Source organism: Callithrix jacchus, chromosome 2, assembly GCF_049354715.1.
Source record: "Callithrix jacchus isolate 240 chromosome 2, calJac240_pri, whole genome shotgun sequence".
NCBI classification, from domain to species: domain Eukaryota; kingdom Metazoa; phylum Chordata; class Mammalia; order Primates; family Cebidae; genus Callithrix; species Callithrix jacchus.
In genome coordinates, this window is record NC_133503.1 from 107,614,373 (window position 1) to 107,640,086 (window position 25,714).

A 25,714-nucleotide genomic window follows, 5' to 3' on the forward strand; every position below is an offset into this window, starting at 1 on the left:
GCCCATAGCTTTGTGCATAGGGATTGGTGAGGAAGGGACGATTTCAACTCAGAACCCTAAGGACCAGTTCCGGGAACACATGCCTTTTAGCCCAACAAAGCTACTGACCAAATCACCCAAGGAGATAATCACATCTCAGCCAAAGGACCGAACTCAGACGATCAGAACACAAGACCTGCCATCAGGCAGCTGCAAGAGACAAGAAACCGTGCTCAAGATCACGTAATACCCTAAGTCGTCCCAAGGGAGCCCACAACTACCCTCAGCGGCGGGCAGAACTGACGCATATTGTGCAGATGATAACACAGTGGTTCAGATGCGGCGGGTTCCAAAGGCGACACAGCTGGGAAGGTGACTGAACCTAGACTTAACTAGTATTCTAAGTGGATACTTTCCATTCTGCCTGGGCGATGGCCCTCCACCCGCGTATTACACTCCGAGGCTTGGCAAAACAGCAGGAAGAGAGCAAAGCTGGGCAGGGACGGGAAAGAAAGAGGGCAGAGAATTTCTACTGCTTCCCGGCACTCGCCCCTACTCCACACCCCAGGTCGCTACTACGCAGCGGCCTCTACTTCCCCAAACTAGATTCCAGGGCGGGCGGGGAACCGAGAAGGCGTTCTCGCTGTCAAGGAGAGTTCTCCAAGTTGGGGGCAGAAAGGCGGCGAATGAACAAATGTACCCCCTAGGATAAGGGCACAAGGAGAAGTGAGGAGGTGAGAAGGACGGGACGGGGGGGTGGGGGATGACCCTTCACAAACTGGCCAGGGACTTAATGGTGGTCAGAGAGATTTGGGAAATTCGAGGCTGGCTCAGTCCCCAAAATCCTCCCTGGCCGCCTCGCAGGATCCCCACCCCATCCCCCCACCCCCGACCCGGGCAGCCCTGGAGAAAAAGCCACAACCTCCTGGGGCGCCAGGAATTGGAGGCAGCAGGATCCCGGGACCGGGCCCCCTTCTGCGCCCCCACCCTCACCCTTGCCCAGCCTGCCTCGCACTGGCGGCGGCGGCTGCGGCAGCGACACCAACCTGCGCGGCCACGGGCTCTGTCCGGGACGGAAGCCGGAGCCTGCGGGCGGCGGAGCGGCGGGCGGAGTTAGTTGGAGGCTCCGGCTCCCTGGGCGGGGACAGGATGAGCACGCGGCGAGCACGGCAGTGGCGGGGGCTCCTTCTCCGCGCGCGCGGGGCCCCGGCGGGTCCGCTGTGCCTCCTAGACTCACGGGGCAGCTCTCAGTCCCTCCCCTAGGGCGGCGCCCGGGCCAGCCCGGCTCTCGCTGCCTCCACGCCGGCTGCCTTTGCTCCGCCCTGCCTCTTTGGGCGCAGGGGCCTCGGGGCTTGGGAATTGGAGCCCCGGCGAGTCCCCTGCGATTCCGCGCAGCTTCCCGCGGTTTCCCTGCGGGGATCGCGTGTGCTGGGTGTGTGAACTCACGAGCGGGCCAGACGTAGCCAAGAGCTAGAACTCTTGTCCAAGTGCCCTGGGAAGGAGTGAAGGCCGGGCCTGAAAGTCTCTGACCGCCTGAGTGTCGTGTCCCTGGAAGCAGCCCTGCGAGGTGGCCACGCCAGCTGTCTGGAGAGAGAAGGAGGAAAATGTCCGACTCTCTCTCCGCCCAGTCTCGGGCCAGAAAAACGTTTCCCGTGAGAAGGAAGGACCCCTGGACCCCCAGCTCTTGTTCCTGCCTGGGGACCTGACTGAGTGCATGGAACTGGAGTGGAGGGCAGAGCACCGGGGCTGAAAGCGTGGGAAATGTGTGATTTCTATTCACACCATTTCTTTGCCCGGTCCCTAGATTCAGGCCACCTAGATCAGGTCTGCTCAATGCTTCGCAGCTCCCACCTCCGACCCGGGGAGGGTGGTTGGTATCCCATTCTCAGCCTGGCTTCCCACCTCCGTCTCCATCCCTTTCTGGGAAACCTTTTTAACCCCCCAGAGGGCCTAGTGTGCATACACCGATCACTTCGCTCCTAAACTGCGGGCAGGGAACTCTTTCTGGAGCCACCCACACACCTAGCCTCACCCCAAAGCCGGAGAAAGCAGGGAGCCGCTGGTGGCCTGGTGGGGGCGGGGCTGGAGAGTTCCAGTAGGAAGGTTTTATACCCAAGAGGTTTGATGATGTGCAGTACTGACCCCCACACACATATTGATACGCGTTTAATTGAGGACAGGTATTTGCTACGGTCTTTCTCTTTCTGCAGGTAACCGTCTGAGTGCGTTCACCGCGCCTCTTCCATCCCCAACGCCTGCCCAGCCGCCTCTCCTTCTCCGGGAGTCCCATCCTCCCTTCCCCCATGCTCTCCCATCCCATCTCCCTGCAGCACGGGTCCCGAGCTGCTCCGGATCCCCAACGCCGAGCCCCGGCCTTTCCAGACAACGCCTTCCTTTTGGAACCTGGTATGGTAGCGGGGAGGTTAGGAGAAGTGACACTGAGGAAGGTAAAGAGGAAGCCAGTGGACTGGAAAGAAGATACGAACCGAAGGGGTTTGCGAGAGGGGAGCTGTGGGAAACGAGGCAAAACCCTTAGGCTAGAGGGGGATTCCCAGAAAGAAAATTCGTTTCTCCATTGGGAAACCACCGATGCTCGCTGTCAATCAGTTGGAAAATCTGTACAGCCTCCCAACAAAATTCCTAGCGAGCAGTGGGGAGACTGGTCAGGGCCTGGAGCATGCGTCCACGAGCTCTACTTCCCAACCCAAATTCCAAGGCAGGCAGATGACCCTAAGCTCTCCGCCGGTGATGAGAAATTCATTCTGGAAACTGATTCTGACAAGGTGCGAGAAGACCCGGAGCTGAGTCTGTTTACGGATCCTCGGGCTGTTCTTCATCTTTAGGCATCTCCTAACTCACATCTCTTCCTCTTGGTCTGGGTTACTAAGGAAAGCAAGCACCTGAGACCCTCCCTTAAATACGACGTGTGTGTGTGCGTGTGTGTGTGTGTGTGTGTGTGTGTGGTGTGAGAGAGAGAGAGAAGAAAATGTGGATGGGCGGGAGTCCTGGGCTATAGCATTTAGTGGTTTCTTCCTTTCTCTCTCTCTCTTTTTTTTTAAGTTCAATACAGTACATTTTTGTGCCAAGATTATTTTAGTGGGTTAGTGGGTGACTATATTTTTTGCCTTAAAATATGTGTGAGAGTAGTTGGGACAGCACTTCTAAATGTAACCTGATGGTGACCTCACACGTCTTCAAGTTCCTGGTTGGCACAGCCAATTTTAGCTGTACTGTCAGACACCGAGTAGTGTGCCTTGCCTCAGAGCCTCAGAATTACAGCCTCAAGGCATTACATTCTGTGTGCAGGCCAGCTTGAGCAATGGAGCCAAACACCTCCACTTAGGTGAGGAGAAGCCTCCCTTTTCACTCTCCTCAGGGGTCCACCCCACCTGAAGTTATCTCTGCATTCTGTTTCGTTACAAGACTAGTCCTTAGTGTCCCAGTTTTACTTACAAAAATACTACATCCAATTTAATTATAATATCTCTTTCCCCCCTGCTTATTTCCTCTAATGCTCAAAAGGCTAGGTCACTGAGAGTTCAAGAGGCTAGAAGGGGCCTGCCTGAACAAAATTTCTCCTTTTCTTCTCATTAAAAGAAAAATAGTCCTTGAAAGAACCTTATTAAACTTATATCCTTTCTGAATATGGTAATCTCTCTGTATTGATTATTTTAATTTTATAATCTTACTGCAAAAGGTGACCAGTCAGCTGATGAGGATAAAGGGTCTAGTTTCTTCCTGGAGAAATTCTGGCAGCTAAAAAGAATGGAAGGGTTTATTTATAGGCAGCAGAATTGGTCTCAGGCAGTGTTAAAAGGAGATGGAGATGGACATTCCTTTGTAAACCTCCCTCTTTTTTTCAGTTTTCTTTCATGGCAGCCATGTCCACCTAATACTGCCTGTTCTCCAAGCCAATTTACCTCACACAAAAGTGTTAGGGACTTCAGATGCTATTTCCTACTAGTGTTTGTCTTGAAAAAGAGTGACATTTCAAGCAGAAGTGAGAGAGTAAAGGAGGATTCATGTAAAATACTTCCTGCACCCTTTATTTTTAGACCTTTCTTTTAGTCATTTATATAAAGATGGGTCTGATAGACAGAACATACTCTGAACAACTTGGCAACAGTTCAGGCCTATAGGCTTCTTTGAAAATTAAAAAAAAAAAATGCACCTTTCCTCATTTCACAGCACTTCAAACATGATCTAAGAGTACAGAGGGTTACATTCAAGTAGCAGAATAAGCTTCAAAATGGTTAATATCAAACAGTAAAATTTGCTTATGCATATTAAGAACTACAAGAGAAAATATTAATTTCAATTTACAAGTTGTCAAAAAGCACCTTGTGGGTCATATAATGAATAGCCTCATGTTAAAGTAATACATGTTTGTTCTTTAACAAATAAATTTTCCTCTGAAATATAGACATCTGTCATGGAGTCAATTATCTTGCACAGCATGTGCTATAAAAGCACATAAAAGCAATAATGTACTACATTGCTTATTTGAAATTGATCAGGAATACACAGCTGCATGCTGGCATGTCTTTAATTTCATGGTGTTAAGAAAAGACTATAGAAGTATGAAAGAGCAAACCCTTTCCTACTGGAGTACTAATTCAATTACCTATCATGATATACATAGGAGGAAAAATTTTCCTCATTAGCTGGCAGAAACACTATGAGACCGTTTTCTGGTCTTATTCTACTAAGCTTTATAGCGAGAGTGTGAACATGAAGTTTCCTTTGAAAACAAAGGGATCACCAGACTCTGATCAGCTCCAGGGGTGTGCACGAGAACAAAGCTAGAAATGGTATTCTAAGGACATAAATTACCATTTAAATGAGGTGAGCGTTGATGAAATCTATGCATCAAACAGATCTCAAGATTTGAAAGTGCAATAAGGGGTAGTTAGAACAAGTTGAACTTCCTTGATGTAATGCAAATGTGAAATCTCTTTCTCTCTTCTCAGGCCCACTCACATTCTCCCCTCTATCACTACATGAGGCACACATAAATAAAATAACAAAATATTTTGCAGAAAGCTCTGCCGAGTTAAGTACACAGAACCTTCTTGAATACCCCATATTACTTTCTCTTGTGACACGTTAAAACAGATTTGAAAAAAAAAATCTTAAGGGTAATATTTTAATAGCTTCTCTTAGAGAGTAGAATGCATTATCATTACAGTATAAAGGGTATCATTCATTTTTAATTCCTTGCTCCACAGGTGTTCCCTGCCCAGACTGTGGTTGACACTTAGAGGGCCTAATTATGATTCATATATCCCACATTCTGCAGAAATTGGCTCCTCTAACTCCACACAATGCCGTTATTCAGAGGAGAAAAATAAGTTTCATTACTACTGGCTAAACATAGTGATTCTCAATCTTATCTACATATTAGAATCACCTGGGGAGCTTTAAAAATCCTGCCACTTCAGCTCTGCCTCAGACCCAATAAACGAAAATTTTTGGGGGTGAGGCCTGAGCATAGGTGTTTATTTAATTCCCCAGGTGGTTTTTATGTATAGTCAAGGCAACCATATACAGGGTATAAACACTTAGCAAATAAAACTATTCTTTGTTAATATACTATTAGCAAAGAACTACTTACCTATTAGATGCAGTTAAACTTTTTTTTTAATTAAAAATTTTAATTTGGTTTGATGAGGTAAGTTCACCACACCAAGTTGTGTGGTCTCTACCTACCTTAGGTGTCTGGCTGTGCTAGCAAGGCTGGTTCACAAAGAAAATCCATGACATGTCAAAAAAAGACACAGCAACATATTCATGACCTACCCTCATATTGGTGGATCTGTGACTGGAATCAAAGCCATAGCTCACTGTAGGAAAACAGACATCAGGGAAATTGAACCTTATAAGTCTTAAATTCCCACATGTAATCCCCTTGAGCTATTAAGCCATTATCCAATTTTGCAGTTAAAAAACAGATACATGCTATAATTAATTCTTTCTATAAAGTCCAAGGTTTAGAAACAAAATAATTACAAGGACAAACAGGGTCATCAATTTTATGTAGATGGAGCACTAATGAAGAACCAAATATTTGATTCTGAAAAAGGAGTGTTAAAGTGCTGCTGGCAGTTTCACATATGTAGTTAATACATTCAGTATGCTTGTGGAATGAAAATAGTCCAGCCCAAAGGGAATAATGATAGTTTATATAAATAAGATAATATAAACCATAAAACTTTGTCCAAACAGTTTAGTATGATGAGATAAAGTAGATTGAGGTGAAACAGGCAGATAAAAGGGGACAATCCGTTGACAGGAAATGGATATACTGGAGAAATTGAATAGGCTAATTTTCTTTGACTGGATAGTGGAGATTGTAAGGTCAAGTGAAGTCTAAGTAAATACTGCTTTTCTCCACTGCCTGATGAGAAGTGACTACTAGCAGTCTAAGAAATTGGTATGATGGTGATGGAAGTTAAAATAATCATGGAATCACTAGAAGTTTCTGGAAATCAATGTCCATGACACTCAAAGCTCCACAAGCTTTGATTTTTTTAAATAAGAAATATACTTAGTTTTTCACCTGATGGATGGATTTAATTTCCTAATAAAGGGAAAATCCTTCATATTTTTCAAGTGAAAAAAATATAAAAATTATTCATATTTATAAATTAAATTGGAAGGATTGATAGATTCCTTTAAAATATTTGAGTGGTCTCAAATTTGTCAGATTTAGAAAATGCTTATACTTTTTTGGATTTTCCCAAATAAGCATGTAATACATTTACTGTTTGGAAAAAATGATCAGTTTTATGTTCAAAGGGCATTATCTATCTCTTTTGTCATAATCTGTTTCTTTTCAATAACTTGAAAACTGAAAATGAAGTATATTTGCTATACACAAATATAAAACTACACAAATAGTTTTCTTGTTCATCATATTTGTATTCTTTTTTATTTTGCAGCTGTAGATTTGTTTCTCTATTTTAGGTACTTAATGGGATTACATTGGAGATTTGTTTTCAACAAGAAAAAAAAAACAAACAGTTGTATAACGAATGACATAAATTTTCCAGTCACATTTAGCAGCAGCAGAAGACCGCAAAAGGGTGTTGGAAATTTTTTGGTTTTATCACAAATAAAAAACGCCTTTCAAATTAGCACACAGGAAGTCAGAATACCTGTTTCTCATTATTGTACATTTATTGCTAATAAGCTGTGTGACGTGTGTATTACTTCTCTCTGGGTCTCAGTGTTTTCATCACACATTGAGGGGTTGGCCTAGAGGACTGCATGTTTCTTTCAGCATGAAATTATTCTATGAGAAAAATAACACAAAAATTAATACAAGGAAATGCTTTGAGATTAGAGCTCTGTGTTTTGGAAACATTGATGACTAAAAAAAAAACAGCTGTTTTCAAATGCCAGCGTTTTCTTAATGCCTCACCCACCAGCCATGATGCTGTTGCCTGTCGTGGGAGGTGGTTGTGCCTGGGGGCTATTCACCGACAGGAGTTTTACTCTTCTAAGGTAAGGGTCACAGCCTCCTCAGAAAAGGACACCTGAAAAATTGGACGCTTGTATATTTGAATCAACTATAGGAAGGGACTGGTCAAAGTATACTCTGGCTATTGGCCGCCAGATTGGTTCCAGCAGCAGAGAGATAAAATAGAGACTGTCGGTAAGGGAATCATTGTGTGGGGGTATGGATGAATGACACTGTGGACAGCAATAACGAACATCCAAGTTTATGTTCCTTGCCTGCATTATTTTCTTTTTCTCATTCCCGTATACTGGTCTTTGCTGAGCTTTGAAGAAAGGTATGGGTCAGTCCTTGGGGAAGAGATGTAAGAGCTGTTTATTAACAACCATAGCAGTAGGGAAATGTTGGTGATGTGATCTGATTTATAGAGGAGCCTGGGGTAGCAGTGCAGAGGGAGAAGCAAGAAGGGATACCAGAACAAACTTGTGAAACATGTCATGATCTTTCAATTGCCTGGAAAGGGGAATGTGATAAAAGGCAGGTCTTACTATCAATCTAACTAGGTGGAAGATTGGATTACTGTGAACGTATTAAAGGGAAAACACTGGAGGGTGGTATCAGTTTGGGCATTTGGATTACAGGAGATCTCCTATTTGTTAATTGCCTACTTTGTGTATTGTTGAATGGTTTTTGTGCTATGACCCTCACTTACTGTAACTTTCTGTCCAGAAAAAGAAATTGGAGAAATACACTGAATCAAATGATAGGTTTCATTCACTTCTGGCATGGTTGCTCCACTAATCAATGCTCCATGGCTGAACATTAGTAAGTATGTATCTTTTATCTTCCGTTTTTAAAAAATCCGCTGTAGCAGTAGATAATTGGCTTCCAAAGATGCCCATGCCCTAATCCTTGGAACCTGTAAATATGTTATTTTACATAACAAAAGGGAGTTTGCAGATGTGATTAAGGTTAAGGACCTTGAAATAGGAAGATTATCATGGATTATCCAGGTGGACCAAATATGATCACATGTGTCCTTCAAAGTAAAAAAGAAGGCAGAAGAGTTGGCCAAAGAGATTCAAAGATGGAAAATGAGGTAGAAGAGATGAGACATGAGGTGGACCAGACTACTATTGCTGGCTTTGAAAATCAAGGGGACCATGAGCCAAGAATTGCAGGTGGGTCTAGAAGCTGAGAATAACTCCAGGCCAACAGCTAAAAAAGGAATCAGTTTCCTTATTTCTACAACTGGAAAAACAACTCTGCCAGCAACCTAAGTGAGCATGCATATGGATGTGCCTCTAGAGCCTCCAGAAAGGAACACTGCCCACCAAAATTTTGATTTTTGCCTGGAGAGATACACTTTGGACTTCCGATCTACCAACCCGTAAGATAAAAAAATGTGTATTGTTCTAAGATGCTAAGTTTGTTATTTGTTAAAGCAGCAATAGAAAAGTAACATATCCACTACACCTAGTGTGAAAGCTAATACCCATGCCTCTTCACCTTTAGCTCTGTACCTTATACAGGATTGACATTTAGTTTGTGCTTCAGTCAACCCCAGAGGAGAAAGGAAGGTAAAAACAGAGAGCAGGAGAGAGGGAGAAAGACCATAAGCCTTCATTTTCTACAAATATTTTTGGAAACATGAAAGAGAAATTCTATAACTAGTCAGGGAATCAACACCAGGTATGGAATTGGTGAAATGGAGGAGTAGGATGGAAGACCACCATGTTGCACATCATGTTTTGAGAACCTTACTGCATTATACTTCTAAGTTGATGAATACACCCTAGCATGCCTTAATAGTTCATGCCTGCTATCCTATCTGCCAGGCCACCCTTTGCCAAAAAGCCTGAGAAAAGATTATTAGAACGGTTACTCTTTCATTCCAAATCCAAGTAACAGTTTGAGAGCATAATTGATTCGGAGTGTTTATCCTCTGCACTAGTATTGCCACTACAAAACTGACTCTTGCAATAATCTTATCCAAATGACTTAAACATGCATCTGACCATCCATGTGTTCCCTTTACATGTCCACAATTATCATTCTAGGTCAAGTCCTTGTTATTTATTTTAAGCATTTTAATTTCTGAAATATATCACAACTATCAAAGGGTATATAAAATTACCTATGTAGGCTGGGCACGGTGGCTCACGCCTGTAATCCCAGCACTCTGCGAGGCTGAGGCGGGTGGATCATGAGGTCCAGAGATCGAGACCATCTTGGCCAACATGGTGAAACCCCGTCTCTACTAAAAATACAAGAAAATTAGCTGGGCATGGGGGCACATGACTGTAGTCCCAGCTACTTGGGATGCTGAAGCAGGAGAATTGCTTGAACCCGGGAGGAGGAGATTGCAGTGAGCCAAGATTGTGACACTGCACTCCAGCCTGGCGCCTAGTGATGGAGTGAGATTCTGTCTCAAAAAAAAAAAAAAAATGTACCTATGTAATATAAATATATAGATAATAAATGTGTAGTATATATTATGTATATTTGTATTAAATATACTATATATAAAATATATATAGTATATTAAACATATGTAATATATTTAATAAAGTATATAAATTAAAAAGTAAATTCATATAAAAACATCCAGCTTAAGAAAGAGTATATCGTTAGAACCTCAAAAGGTCCTGTCACTTCTTAGTTGTGCACTGCTTTTTTCCCCAGAGATAAATGACATCCTGAACTTTATTATCATTCCCTTATAGGGTTTCCACGTTTGTATGTATTCCTAAACAAAATATAGTCATTTTATGTCTTTGAAATTCATTAGCATGAAATAATCATGCAATCAATACAATTTTCAAGGAAGTTTATATATGTGCACACACATAGATAATTAACAGCATAATTATATATATATATAATTATCTTGTGAATTGGCTTTTTTCTCTCAACATGTTTTGGTGGTCTTACATGTTGGTGTAACTGTAGTTACTTATTTTCATTGGTCTGTGTGCATATACTGCAATTGATTTATTCAACTCTTAATGAATATTTGGGTAGTTTCCAGGTTTCTACTGTTACAAATAATGCTTTATATACATGTTTTCTGGTGCATATGTGAAGAGTTTCTTTAGGAGTATACCAAGGAACAGAATTGCTGGGCCATAGCATATGTGCCTATGCAGCGTTACCAGGTAATGCCAAATTGTTTTCTAGAGTGGTTAATTTCATCCTTATTACTTTTCTAATTGAAAGACTCCTAACTCATGTTTCTGCCTTCAGTTTTCCTCCAAATTAGTCTACCCTGTCCACTACCATTAGTCTGGTCTTCCTAAAATGCTGTTTTCAGCATATGTTTTCCTTACATCCTAAAATTCTTTACTCAAGAACCCACGATAGCAACTTACTGTCTACGTCAGCAGTCCCCAACCTTTTTGGCACCAGAGACTGGTTTCATAGGAGGCCATTTTTCCACAGACAAGGGGGAAAGGGTAGGGGGAATGGCTTTGGGATGATTCAAGCACATTACACTGATTGTGCACTTTATTGCTATTACTACTACATTGTAATATATAATGAGATAATTATACAGCTCATCATAATTTAGAATCAGGGGAGCCCTGAGCTTGCTTTCCTGCATCTTGACAGTCATATCTATGGTTGATGGGAGACAGTGACCAATCATTAGGCATTTGATTCTCATAAGGAGCATTCAACCTAGATCCCTCACAAGCACAGTTCACAATAGGGTTTGCACTGCTATGAGAATCAAATGCTGCAGCTGATCTGATAAGAGATGGAGCTCAGGTGATAATGCCAGTGATGGGGAGCTCTGTAAATACAGATGAAGTTTCACTGGTTGCCCATTGCTCACCTCCTGCTGGGTGGCCTGCTTCCTAACAGGCCACAGACCAGTACCGGTCCATAGCCGATAGGTGGGGACCTATTTGTTCATCTGCATCAACAAATCCCAACTCTTAATATTTTTTCAAGAGTGTTCACATTCACTATTCTCAAAAACTTTGTGCTAATAGACTGATCTTTCTAGGTTTTTTCCCTTTAATACACGTTCTTTTTGATCTTCAAGCTTCAAGCTCATAAAATCTCCTTGCCTACACACCATTCCTTTCCTCTCTGCACCTGAATTATTACTCATTATTCAAAACCTCATTGACATCCTCTTTTTCTGTGATACCACCCCTAGCTAGTTCCATCTGCTTCCCTGAAGTCTCCTAGCACTGTGTGTTATTTATTTTGTTATATAAATTCCTGGTGCATGCAGGGAGAAAATATGAGGGCCTTGAAGAAGTAAGGAGTTTGCTTCGGAACAAGATAGCCATCACTTACACACCTTGCTTCAAGCAGAGACTGGGTGACAATGGGTGCTTGAAGAAGGAATCACAGGTGATCTAGTAAGCCACCTGTTCATCACCACTGTTCTCTGTAACGTGTGATTCTATGAAAAGAGATTGGCATGGAAAGCCCTCCACATTCTGATCTCAGCCTTCTCTTCCTCCTTTATCTGTCATCAGGGACTGACAGGATCATTTGTTCTAGTCCAGTTGGTCTGCTTCCTATCTTCCAGACTTATTGTTCTGCCTTTTTTTGAATTTCTGTTTCGGCACCTCCCTCTCATCAGAGACCTCAAAACCACACCCTGCTGAGAGAAGGGCTCTCCATTCTCCCAGAAACATTTAGGAAGCCTTTCCAGACCGTTTTAGCTTACTATGATGCTCTTCTCTCATAAAATTATTGGTGCCTCGCATATATTGCCTTATATTGTATGTGTAAATCTCAAAATCAGGAAATATCACTTAAACTCAGTCTAGCACAGTGACTTCAACAGTGATGTTATTTAAAGACTAACTCTTGATTGACACATGATTGATACTGCTGAAATAACTCTGATCTGTGTTTCTATTTTGGTTCTATAGATGGCAGATCCATTTTGCATTCAAAGAAGATTATATTTTCTAAGCTGAATTTACCCTCATCAGCAAGATTTATGCTTGAATTCGTAACTGGGATATTGCTTTGTGATGACTATTTTTCTTTCCTTTTGTGTTTTCTTTTCTTTACTTTTTCAGCACACCAGTATTAAATACAGAATAAATACCAGGATTTTCAGCACATACAGTCCACGAATGTTGCCTGACTTCGATGTGTTCCCACAGTAGGAATACTTGGCATCTGTGGTATTTCAATATAATATGGTTTCCCTACTTGTGACCTAATCTTTAAGCTCTTTGAACATTTTCTATTGTTGTTTTCTTTGTTAGACTAGACCTAAGAAATACCTGTTTCTAATGCAAGATGGCATGACCTAGGATGACTGAAAAACATTGTATCTTCGTTTTCAAATCTTAGTATTTTTTGATGCATAAATTTTCTTTCAAGCCTAGCCTCATTTAAATGCTAATATCTGTTTTCATGAGGCCAGTTTCTGTTCTCCTCTATATACCCTCAGAGCTGATCTGAGAGCGGAGATTCCGTTCACTTCAAAGGAAACTTCACGCTCGGATCTTCTCCATGGGGGTGCTCAGACTAAGGCAGGAAATGATCCCTATAGCTTTTCCCCCTGCATTTGTGAGGGGAAAAAATGAAAATAAAGAGATTTCCCAATGGATTTATAATTGAAGTAACCTAATCACTACTCTATACTGGAGCATTCATACACTATTGCTAGTTTATAATAGTCAAAAGTCTTTTTTAACACTGGGACATTAAATAAAGGTATGTTGGGATGGTAGAATATGCTCGTATACCTGTTACTTTCAAACAAACTGTATAGTATGTTGTTTCCATCAAGTGCATATATTGGGAATGGTCTCATGCTGTGAGAGATAATTGACTGCATGAGAGATAGACATACTTTATAGGCAAAAAAATATTTTCAAGTGAGGACAAAATATATTACTTTAATGAGGTGATTAAGTGCCCAATAAGGTGCTTTTTTAGTGGTCTGTAAATCGCAATTAATCCTTTCTTCATCTTTGATCTAAGATCTTAATTTTTTTTTCTGTTTTTATTGTGAGCCTTAGAGCATGCATGCTTTTTTACAGCTCATTAGTTTGGAGATAGAAAATGATTATCTAAATTTCCATTTTTTTTCAAATAATAAAAATATTATTTTTAATATTTATAATTAAGACTGTTTTCCCAGTGCTAATATTCCTTAAGAAGACTTTAGGTATAACCAAACTTAATTTGAATTGAAAAATGGTAATAAATATAACTATCAGTTGATTTTTGTTACGATTTGCAAACCACTTTCACATACATTACTTCAATGGAAACTCTATTAAATGAAATCAATTTTATTCTTTCCCTTTTACACATGCGGGAACTCAGGACTAGATAAATCAAACTCATCCAGGCACTAACAGATCTGAAAAGAGCAGAGCAAGGATTCCAACCCTGATTTTGCTTCTTTTAATCCCAAATTCTATTTACTATTCATTGTTGCCTATGAATGGCATGTGTGTTATTTTAAAAAGCAGGTTTTGAATCTTGCTTTTTATGCAAGTAACTACATTGTATCTCTACTATATGTTTTAGGTGAAGAAGTGGCATGTTTTGAATAAAAAAATAAACAGTTTAGTAAAGAATAAAATTGAATGCATAGTGTCATCTACTCATATTAAATCTATAACAAAAATAAAGATAATCATAATAAGTGTATTAGATGTTTGGGTAATGATGTTAAAAGGATACTCTTCTAGGCACTTTTTCTCTCTCTCAGAATAATCTGGTTTAACAGACTCTTCTGAAGTAATCATAAAGCCCATATTTGTATAATGAATTTATCATCTGATTAATCTTAATGAAAAAGTTACTGCCATTTCCCTTTGGACTTGCATGGACATTTGAGATGAGAAATAACCCATAGTTTCTATTATACCTTATGTGTACTTCTGTCTTATATCCATTATACCTTATGTGTACTTCTGTCTTATATCCATTGAATATGTTTACTTCTTCACTTGCATCTGTTTTTATATACTAATCCTCAAACTAGAACTATTCTGATTTTTTTTCTTTTTTGAAATATTTGTCTTTGTACATTTCTGGAGTGGTAAAGAAATTTCAGCCAAGTGTTCACAGGGCTAATTTTTTTTTTTTTTTTGTAGAGATGGAATCTGGTTCTGTCACCCAGGCTAGAGTGCAGGGGCACTGTCATAACTCATTGTAGCCCCAAACTTCTGGGCTCAAGCAAACTGCCCTCGTTAGCTTCCTGAGTAGTTAGGACTACAGAGCACAGCACCACACCCATCTCATTCATTCATTCATTCATTCGTTCTTTATTCAACAAATGTTTATTGGGCACTTACCATGTGCTACTTATTGCTCTAGGAGCTGGTAAACACAAGTTGAACTAGAGAAGCAAAAGGTTTGTTCTAACAGAGCAGTGCACTGTCAAAATATGATCCCTAGGACACTAGAGGTCTCATACACTTCTAGGGGGTCTATAAAGTCAAAACTTCTTAAATAATATGTTAAGACATTACTTGCTTTTTTCACTGTGTTGCCGTTTTGATGGTGATACAGAAGAAATGATGAATAAAACTGCTGGTGCCTTAACAAGAATCAAGTCAGTGTCACCAAACTGCGTTAATAAACATTGCCTTTTTATAGTCATACACTGGCATTAAAAAAATTAATGCCATTTTCTCTTAAGAATATCGTAGATGTAGTAGTTAAAAAAATTTTATAACATTTGATATGTGAATACCATTATTTCATGTTCTGTGTGGTAAAATGCAAAGTATTCATGAAGTACTTCCTCACATGAAGTACAACTAATTATTATCTTAAGGAAAAGCACTTGTGTGATTGTTTGAGTTGTAAGCTTAAACAGCCACTTTTTCTATGAAGCAACATTTTTACTTAAATTACTGGCAGAGAAAAAATGGTTATTTAGGTATTTGGCAGATGTTTTCTAGCTAATGGACAAGGTGGGTCTGTGATTTCAAGGAAAATAAAAGTATTTGTTGTCAATGATAAATACCAAAATTTGAAACAAAAGCCAGAATTTGGGAAAGACTGTATTTGCTTATGCTTAAAGACATTTTTATTAAAGTCAGTGTTGATATTAACAAACATATATTTGATATATATAATGGAGTGTGTCAACATGGGAAGATATGCATAAAATAATTCAGTGAACAAATATTTTTCAAATGACCACTCACAATGTTACAAAGTAACTCTTGGTTGAAAAGTCTAGTTAAAATGCAAGATGGACCAACTGATTTTAATTAAAGAGTACAAAATATTCATTGATATTATTTGTGATCTCAAGTCACTCAGTTTTAGGAAGCCACTTGTTAAGTTTTGGTACTAATTGTGACTAAAAATGTTGCTTGGATTTTGATATGGATTAAGCCTGTAAATTTGGGGATAATTAACTTCTTTACTATGTTGAGTCTTTTAATCCACAAACATGGTCAGATAACACATCTTGTATGGTTTCAGTTCTCTTAAATTTGGTGAGGTTTGTTTTATGCCCATGATATAACCTATATTTCCATATGTTCCATGGGTACTTGAAAAGTGCTTGTAGTATTGTTGTGTGAAGCGTTCTATAAATGTCTATTAGATCCTGTTGGTAGATTGTGCTGTTGAATTCTTCTATATTCTTGCTGATTCTTTTTCTAGTCATTCTATTGATTATTGAGAGAGACGTGTTGAAGTCTCCAACTCTGATTTTGTAGATTTGTCTATTTTGCCTAGATTTCCTCCTCCCTCCCTCCCTCCCTCCCCACTTCCTCCCTCCCTCCCTCCTTCCCTTTCTTTCTTTCTTTTGTCTTTCTTTCTCTCTTTGTTTCTTTCTTTTCTTTCTTTCTTTTTTTCTTCTCAGTAATCTCCACAAATCTGTGAGCCATTAATTTATCTTATTGTTGTGACAGTTCCAGTTGGATTTCTGCCACTTACAATCCTAAGAGTCTTGGCTAACTTTGTACAGAAATGTGATTTAAGTCCTAGACTGTAGAGACATTCCTACTAATAACTTCATGATAACATTATTTCTCAAACTTTGACCTACAGTCCTGTTTGTAAGGTGTCTGGAAAACTGTGTATTAATTTCAGCATGTTCCTTTCAATTCTAACTTAAAATTATTGTAAAAATAGTCTGATTAAACTGTATGATTCCTTCATTAATTGAGGACAGACTGCCATGTGATTTTATTGCTTGCGTTCGTCCCATCATTTTGTGAATCAAAAAGAAATAAATAGTGGTGGTTATAGTTAGAATACAAGCTTTGAAATTTAACGACCTGGTTTTGAATCCTGGCAATACCTCTTGCAACTTATTCTACCTTCAATTACCAGCTCTTTGTCTGTACAATAAGAAATAAAAATGGTAGCACCAATCACATAGGTTGGTGTGAATACTAAAGGAGTGGAGACTCAATAGTTGAGAACGATCCAAGATGGCCAATCGCTAACATCCCGGGATTGCAGCTCTCAGGGAGGGAGCAGAGAACCAGAGGACGCCACACTTTCAGACAAATTCTGGTCACTCACAGAGCAGAAGATCCCCCAGTGGAGGAAACACACGGGTGGCCAGTGCGACTCTCGTGGCCGGCGCAGTGGTTCCGCCGGCACCTTGGCGCGGCAGCTCTCGGAGCAGAGTAAACAGGTTTGGAGGACCCACACGGGCCCCCAGCACAACACCTGAGCCCGGGCGCAGCAGCTGTGACACTACCTCGGCGCAGCAGCACTCGGTGCAGAGTAAACGGGACCGGTTCTCCTTCTGACCGAGGTTTGGAGCCCCGGGAAGGCAGAGTTGCCTACTACGGACACAAAAAGGAAGCCAGACAGGAGAATCCTGGGCAGAAAAGCACCATCAGTTATAACGCTGCTGCTCTGGTCCTGGGAACTAACAACCTGGACGGCCACTCAAGAGACCTAATCTGAAAGTTGGTAAATTCAAAGATGACAGGAGGATAAATTGACAATGACGGGAAGAAACCAGCGTAAAAAAGCTGAGAATACTCAAAGTCAGAACGCCTCTCTCTCTAAAGATGATCACAGTTCCACATCAACAATGGAACAAGGCTTGATGGAGAACGAGCGCATCCCAATGACAGAATCACTCTTCAAGGAATGGATAATAAAAAACTTCAGTGAGTTAAAAGAACATGTTGTAGCCCAACGTAAAGAAACTAGGAACCTTGAAAAAAGGTTTGATGAAATCCTATTGAGAATAGACAACTTAGAGAGAAGTATGAGTGAATTAATGGAACTGAAGAATACAATACAGGAACTCCGAGAAGTATGCACAGGTTTAAACACTCGAATTGTTCAAGCAGAAGAAAGGATATCAGAGGTCAAAGTCCAACTTAATGAAATAAAATGTGAAGAAAAGATTAGAGAAAAAAGGATAAAAAGGAATGAGCAAAGTCTCCAAGAAATGTGGGACTATGTGAAAAGACCAAATTTACATTTGGTAGGTGTAATGCAACCTATCAAACTGAATGCAATAGGTCTGATACCTGAATGCGATGGAGAGAATGAATCCAAGCTGGAAAATACCCTTCAGGATATTATTCAGGAAAATTTTCCTAAACTAGCAAAGCAGGTCAACATTCAACCCCAGGTAATACAGAGAACACCACAAAGATATTCCTCAAGAAGAGCAACCCCAAGGCTCATAATTGTTAGATTCACCAGGGTTGAAAGGAAGGAGAAAATACTAAGGGTAGCCAGAGAGAAAGGTCAGGTTACCCACAAAGGCAAGCCTATCAGACTTACAGCAGATCTCTCAGCAGAAACTCTACAAGCCAGAAGAGAGTGGGGGCCAATATTCAACATCCTCAAAGAACAGAACCTTCAGCCCAGAATTTCATATCCAGCCAAACTAAGCTTCACAACTGAAGGAAAAATAAAATCTTTTATGAACAAGCAACAACTCAGAGATTTTATTACCACCAGGCCTGCTTTACAAGAGCTTCTGAAAGAAGCATTACACACAGAAAGAAACAACCAGTATTAGCCTTTCTAAAAATATACCAAAAAGTAAAGAGCACCAACATAAAGAAGAATTCACACCAACGAATGGATAAAACAACCAGTCAACATCAAATGGCAGTAACCCTAAATTTAAATTGACTAAATCCCCCAATCAAAAGACACAGCCAAAACCCAATGGCATGTTACATCCAGACCTGTTTCACATGCAAGGATACACAAAGACTCAAAACAAAGGGATGGAGAAAGATTTACCAACCAAATGGAGAGCAAAAATAAATAATAAATAAATAAAAAGCTGGAGTTGCAATTCTTGTATCGGATAAAATAGATTTTAAAGCAACAAAGATATAGTGGTAAAAGGATCAATGCAACAAGAGCTAATGATCCTAACACCCAGATACATAAAGACTTAGACTCAATGAGACAGAAAATTAATAAGGATATCAAGGACTCAAACTCAGATCCGGAACAAGTAAACTTAATAAATATTCACAGAGCTCTCCACTTCAAATACACAAAATATACATTCTTGTCAATACCACATCACACCTACTCATAAGTTTAGATGAAACATTGATTGGCCATTATTAATACCCAATTTTTTTCAGAATAAAGTAATATTTCCATTTACTCTCCCTCTTTCTCTTCCTCTTTCTTCCTCTCCTTTACTTATTATTATTTTTTTTCTTTCCTTCTCTCAAAAAAAGAAATCAACTTGTAAACCTCTAGATCCAGGTTGGCAATGTCTCTTTCATTGCTTGATTTCCTTGCTTCCCTTCCCTCCCTCCCCCCTTCCTCCCTTCCTTCCTTCATCCCTTCCTTCCTCCCTACCGTCCTCCTTCCCTCCCTACCTGCCTTCCTCCAACAAAATAAATAAATAAATAAAAATAAAGGAGTGGATATGTGGAGAGCTTAGAATATTGTCTGCCATGTAATAAATATTCACCAATGATTGTCTATTCATATTCATAATAATGTGTTTGAGCCAAGTGAAGGGCATGTAACATCAGCTATGATATATGTGTTACTCTAGTTTGAATAAAGAAAAATGGGGCTGGGTGTGGTGGCTCAAGCCTGTAATCCCAGCACTTTGGGAGGCCAAGGAGGGTGGATCACGAGGTCAAGAGATCGAGACCATCCTGGTCAACATGGTGAAAGCCCGTCTCTACTAAAAATACAAAAAAATTATTGGGCATGGTGGTGTGTGCCTGTAATCCCAGCTACTCAGGAGGCTGAGGCAGGAGAATTGCATGAACCCAGGAGGTGGAGGTTGCGGTAAGCCGAGATTGCACCATAGCACTCTAGCCTGGGTAACAAGAGTAAAACTCTGTCTCAAAAAAAAAAAAAAAAAAAGAAAGAAAGAAAAATGGTAGAAGAAATGATCTATTTTACAGATGTAGAAGAGGAAATGTAAATAAGAATATTCAGAGCAGCACTGTTTACAATAGCAAAAACAAAGAAACAACCCAGTGCCCAGCCTTAAGAAAATGGATGAATTAACTGCTGTATATCCACATAATAGAATATTATACAGTAGTCAAAATGAATGAAGTGTAGCACCATGCAGCAAAATCATATGGATGAATTTTAGTGATATAATATTAAGCGAAAGAATAGACCTCCAAGTAGATAGATATATACATGTTTATATTTCGCTTTCTATGAATATAACATAATGTATATATGTCTTTATGAAGGGAATGGAATGGGAGGGCCTATTGTTAGATGTTAATTATTGTTGGGGTCCTCAGTTTTATTTTGAGCAGTGGAGTTACCAATGTTTATAACTGAACTTAATAAGTAAATAAGTAAAAACTAAATAAAAGAGGACCATGAATTGATCAATGGTGAGAATGTGTCTTGAACTAAGGACTATGATTTATCTGATTTGGTGGACCCAAATTTCAATGAGAAACAGAAAGAAAAGGAGATGTGTTATACATGGCACATGTCACTACATACATGTTGATGAACCTAGCTGCTAGAACAGTGAGTATTCTTTTCATGTTAGAAGGAGCGATTTTGTTTCACCAAAACATCATCGGTTGCATTAAGCTAATGGCAAGAATTTGAATGATATTAGGTTTATAATTTTGTTTATGTATACTTTTTAACTTGATTTACTTTAAAAAACTTGTATTCAGTTTAATATTTGTCCCAGTGCTTATGCAGTGCTGTTTATAACTAGTAGTAGTTTATACTTACATTATATTATAGATGATATAAGTACTCATTGAAGAATCCATGGACCTATTTTTACTTCAGAGGGGTTCTATTCCTTATTCACCTTTATGAGGCACCACACTATACTCTCAACAGTTCCTTTCTCAGGTTCCTTTATTCCAGAGATTCTCAAAATGGAATTCAAGGATGTCTGAGTATGCCAAGACCCCTCTGGGTTATGTCACAGAAATAATGAGAGACCCCAAAGTCAATGAGATTAGACTATAACAAGACATTTATTTGCTCTTACCACTCTCTCACACGTGTACAATGAACTTTTCCAGAGACCGTATGACATGTGATATCACAAGAGATTAACTGCAGAAGCAGTAAGGGAAGCCAGAATTAAATTCTGCCTATTAAGTCAAGCTAAAGACATTTTCCAAAATGTAAAATAATGACACTTTTCTCACTTTCTTTCATTGTAGAAAATATAGTTTTTCTCCCATAAATATATTATTAGTGTGACCATGTAATGAGTTTCTGATTGATATTTTTAAGTGAATTAAATAAATATTTGAAACACTCATTAGCTTTGCTTTCTCATACAATAGATGTCAACAGATGTTGTTCATATAAACAAAAGCTCTCTGGCGTCCTAAATAATTTTGAGGAGAATAAAAGGATTCACAGACAAAAATTTTGAGAACTTCTTCTTTATGTCTTCTAATTTGTGTATTCTAAGTAGAACTACACTGAAATGCATAAGTCTTGGAAGACTGTCATGTCCCACTCTACATCCAGCAGCTGAGGATGTATACACAGGTAGAAAACAGGGGAAGCACCAAAGGTTGTCAGGGTGACAGGCTCATGAGACAACTCAGAGGCACAGTCTTTGTTTCAAGGAAGTAGGTGAGCATATGTTCACTTTTGGGGAAGTAGATGCTTAAAATCTGTAGAATTTCTGAAAGAATAAACCCAATGGCATGAAAACAAGATAAAGTCAACAGGGGATAGGGGAAACAAGAGAATATGGTCATAGATGCCTGCCCTTCATTTGGTAAGTGACCATGCTTTCCATGGCCTGCTGAGTGATGTCTGGTGCAGGACTGTGGTCAGTTTGCCAGGAGGCCCAGAATATAGAGAGCAGGGTAGCACTTTTGTTTCAAATATATGTGCGTGTAAACACACACACACACACACACACACACATACACACACACAAAATGAATAGTCAGATCTTTATCAGATACATACAAATCACTTCCCATAAACTCCTGGGGAAAAAATGGCATTTACTAGATAATCTCTGTTTCAATATTTGATGAAAAATGAAATGTCTGATTCTTTTTTTTTTTTTTGACACTCATGTCATTGCAGTGAGATGAGCCACATTTTAAGCATTTATAAACCTTTCTAGGCCTTTGATTAAACCCCATGGGGCTATAAATCTGGATAATAAACTCAACAAGAATTAAATTTTAAATGAAATTGTATCATGTGTGGAGGTTTGGATAATGAAACCTGTGGGGGAAAAATCTCTCTCTCTCTCTCTATATGGATATATATTCATATATATATGAACTTGCATATATATTACATATATATGATTATTCCAAGATACATATATATATATTCATATATTCATAGATATATGAATATATACATTTTTTGAGATGTTCTATCGCCCAGGCTGGATGCAGTGGTGCAATCTCGGCTCACTGCAACCTCCGCCTCCTGGGTTCAAACAACTCTCCTGCCTCAGCCTCCCGAGTAGCTGGGATTACAGGCATGTGTCACCACACCCAGCTAATTTTTGTATTTTGGCCAGGCTGGTCTCAAACTCCTGACCTCAGGTGATTCGCCTGCCTTGGCCTCCCAAAGTGCTAGGATTACAGGTGTGAGCCACCACACCCAGCATTTTAATATCTAATACGAGCTTAAAGCTTTTTATTTCACGAAACTAGTTAGCATCAGTACTGTTCCATGCTCTGCTTTTTTTGGTCCTTCAACTTTGTTGTTTCCTCAGAAAAAAACAGGCAGTGTTCATTTTAGGAAGATTTGGAATATTTTTAGAACTATGCACCCCATTCCTCATGTAATTGACAAATTACTTCTGGCTCAGAATTTTTTAAAGAAATTCTGCTTTCTTGAGTACTTTACCAGTAAACTTTGGCTACCTTTATTGTGTTTTATATGATGGTTTTACACAGATATTTGTTTTAGGCATATAAGTACCATCCACATAACTGAATCTATGAGAGGACCCGGAGTCCTTGGCATGTGCAAAGCTTGCCATTTTTCTTTGTCCTCAACTAAGGCTGTCATTCTGTTTGATATCTACGAAGGAATGTGTTAATGTGACTATTTTTTTTGTTTACTCTTTGGAGGTACGCAAATACAGAAATTATCTTATTTTAGTAGAAGACCCAGCTGGCAACAAGAAAACATGAAAATCTTTAAAGATCTCGTTTAAGGATGAAAATTCTCCCATAAATTCCCGCAGGCTTAAGAACCCTTCAGGATATTTTCTCTGGCAATCCCGCATACTTGTCTCCCATCCTTCGCCCACCTCAGCTCCCAATCCTAATAGCTCCTCCTATTGCTTTTCGTAGAAAGAGAATCCTGCTGCGATTCCAACTCTCCGTCCATCAGGGCACAGTTCTTTTTTTTTTTTTTTTTAAATTTTATGTTGCATTTTAGGTTTTGGGGTACATGTGCAGAGCATGCAATACAGTTGCATAGGTACACACATGGCAGTGTGTTTTGCTTCCTTTCTCCCCTTCACCCACATTTGGCATTTCTCCCAAGACTATCCCTCCCCAGCTCCCCCCCACAACTGGTCCTACCCTTTCCCCCCCTGTAGACCCCAGTGTTTAGTACTCCCCTCCCTGTGTCCATGTGTTCTCATTTTTCATCACCCGCCTATGAGTGAGAATATGCAGTATTTCATTTTCTGTTCTTGTGTCAGTTTGCTGAGAATGATGTTCTCCAGATTCATCCATGTCCCTACAGACGACACAAACTCATCATTTCTGATTGCTGCATAATATTCCATGGTGTATATGTGCCACATTTTCCCAGTCCAGTCTATCATCGATGGGCATTTGGGTTGGTTTCAGGTCTTTGCTATTGTAAACAGTGCTGCAATGAACATTCGTGTGCATGTGTCCTTATAGTAGAATGATTTATAGTCCTTTGGATATATACCCAGTAATGGGATTGCTGGGTCAAATGGAATTTCTATTTCTAAGGCCTTGAGGAATCACCACACTGTCTTCCACAATGGTTGAACTAATTTACACTCCCACCAACAGTGTAAAAGTGTTCCTTTTTCTCCACATCCTCTCCAGCATCTGTTGTCTCCAGATTTTTTAATGATCGCCATAATAACTGGCTTGAGATGATATCTCAATGTGGTTTTGATTTGCATCTCTCTGATGACCAGTTCTTTTAAACTGATGTGCTGAGCCTCTAATATCAAGGAGAGGAACAAACTGATTTTAAAAGTCGGTCAAACACGAACTATATGACTTCTACAGCAGTGTTTAGGATTCCTATATTCTATTACATTTTTGTATCTGCACAAACAAGGCCCTGCAGATAAAGTTGAGTGGAAGAAGGTGCAATGCTTCTCATCTGTATTTACCATAAACAATCAGAACAATTTTTTTTCTGTGAAGTGGTTAATATGGTAGGTTTCACAATTCCAGTTTTGTTTTAAAATGCAGTCAATGGAAAACTAAAGCAAATATATGGAAACGATTGGAAAATAAGATTTAAAAAATTTGATACAGAATTATAATTGGCCATTTGACTAAATGCTTTTTTTTTCTGCCTCTTGTTAATATATATTTTTATACTTTAGTTTCATAAACTCCATTCAAGTAGATGGACTTGAGAGGTATTATTTTGATACTATATATACTCTAATTATTTAAGAAAAGAAATGCTTTCACTTAGACACGACATTCAATTGGTCCTAAGATCTTTGTGTTCCCAGATTATTTTGAGCTTCATCAGCAACTTGCTCCTTCTTGGGCCTTCTTTTCTTTTTTCACATATTGTCCATCGGAAAGATAAATCATCCTTTGTTTTTGCTATGATAATTCAAGTTTACAATGTATTGGTCAACATGGTGACATTTTTCGAGAATGCCACATAAGAGATTATTTCCATGATATCACTCTCAATTAAGAGCTTGAAAAGGAAAGTATAATTTACTGATAAGGTTAAATAAAATGGTGACATGTTATGGTAACATACTCTGGAGACTTGTTAACATAACTTAATTGTGTGTGTGTGTGTGTGTGTGTGTGTGTGTGTGTAATGAAAATGTAAGTGACCTTGCACCTTCTCTAAGTTTTATTTATTAATCTTTTCAAAAAATCTTTTTAAAGAAAATGTCAGTATCCCTTATGTTGATGTTTCAAATGAACCAAACCATGTTTTTTTTTCTGTGAATTGCATTGGCTGGAGTCTTGGATTTGTAGCGGGCTTTTTAATGTACTTTGTTCTTAAAGTACAATCCTTTCTTTCTTTTGGAATATGCCTGTAAGAAAAACCTACCTTGTTTGAGGCCAAGGATGGATGGGCCAATGCAATTCCAATATCAGTTAACATTTATGGAGTGTTTACAAGTGCAAATTGCTGTGAAGATTCATGTAGGGGACAAGAGCAAGAGCAATAGAATTAAATGACTATGTGCAAAGCCTGGCTCCATTCTTACTATTTTTGAGAATTTGTGCATATTAGTGAATCTTTCCATTCCTCTACTTTCTTATTTGTAAAACAGACATAATAACAAAGCTTATTACTTGTGGCTGTGGTAGAGGTGAGATATGAATTCAAAGGGCTTAGCAGACTGTCTGGTATGTATATGTCCAGTAATTATAAACTATAATAGTACATTATGAATTGTTGATGTTATTTATTATCAAAAAGAGAGAATCCTTACTATCCAAGAGTTCCATTAAGTGACAGCAGGCACGAAATACAAAGCTAACTAATATCTTCTAAACCAAGTGTCATCTTCATTAGAGGAAGAATAAATAAGTGTAGTTAGAGAATAGAGTGGTCCTGGGAATGTCATATGGACAAAAGGAAAGTTGAAAATGTGCTTAACACATTAAGAAACAGTAGGTCTTTAACAGAAGGAGCAGATAAAATACA

The 25,714-nt window shown here is 39.3% G+C and overlaps 2 protein-coding genes across 29 annotated transcripts in view; one reads left to right on the top strand and one right to left on the bottom strand.

Moving 5' to 3' along the window:
* PAM (peptidylglycine alpha-amidating monooxygenase) overlaps positions 1-1,069 on the bottom strand; it is a 289,959-nt gene extending 288,890 nt beyond the window's left edge. For 23 of the 27 annotated variants that reach the window (XM_078365116.1, XM_035291164.3, XM_002744737.7 and 20 more), the window contains exon 1: positions 1,026-1,069. The gene's annotated coding sequence lies outside the window, so the exon portion shown is untranslated. Of the gene's footprint in view, positions 1-901 lie in introns of all 27 variants that reach the window. The other 4 variants (XM_078365112.1, XM_078365109.1, XM_078365105.1 and 1 more) reach the window with 1 other exon arrangement.
* On the top strand, positions 51-3,619 carry LOC144581415 (uncharacterized). 2 transcript variants are annotated; one of them, XM_078365117.1, is made up of 2 exons: positions 51-713; positions 2,190-3,619. In XM_078365117.1, exon 2 carries the CDS (start codon positions 2,283-2,285, stop codon positions 2,820-2,822), a length of 540 nt encoding a protein of 179 aa, XP_078221243.1. In that variant the 5' UTR covers positions 51-713; positions 2,190-2,282; the 3' UTR covers positions 2,823-3,619. The 2 variants fall into 2 exon arrangements, with proteins under 2 accessions (XP_078221243.1, XP_078221244.1); XM_078365118.1 differs by lacking the exon at positions 51-713 and adding an exon at positions 1,689-1,803 and having other exon boundaries at positions 2,190-2,954.
* Positions 3,620-25,714: the final 22,095 nt, after the last annotated feature.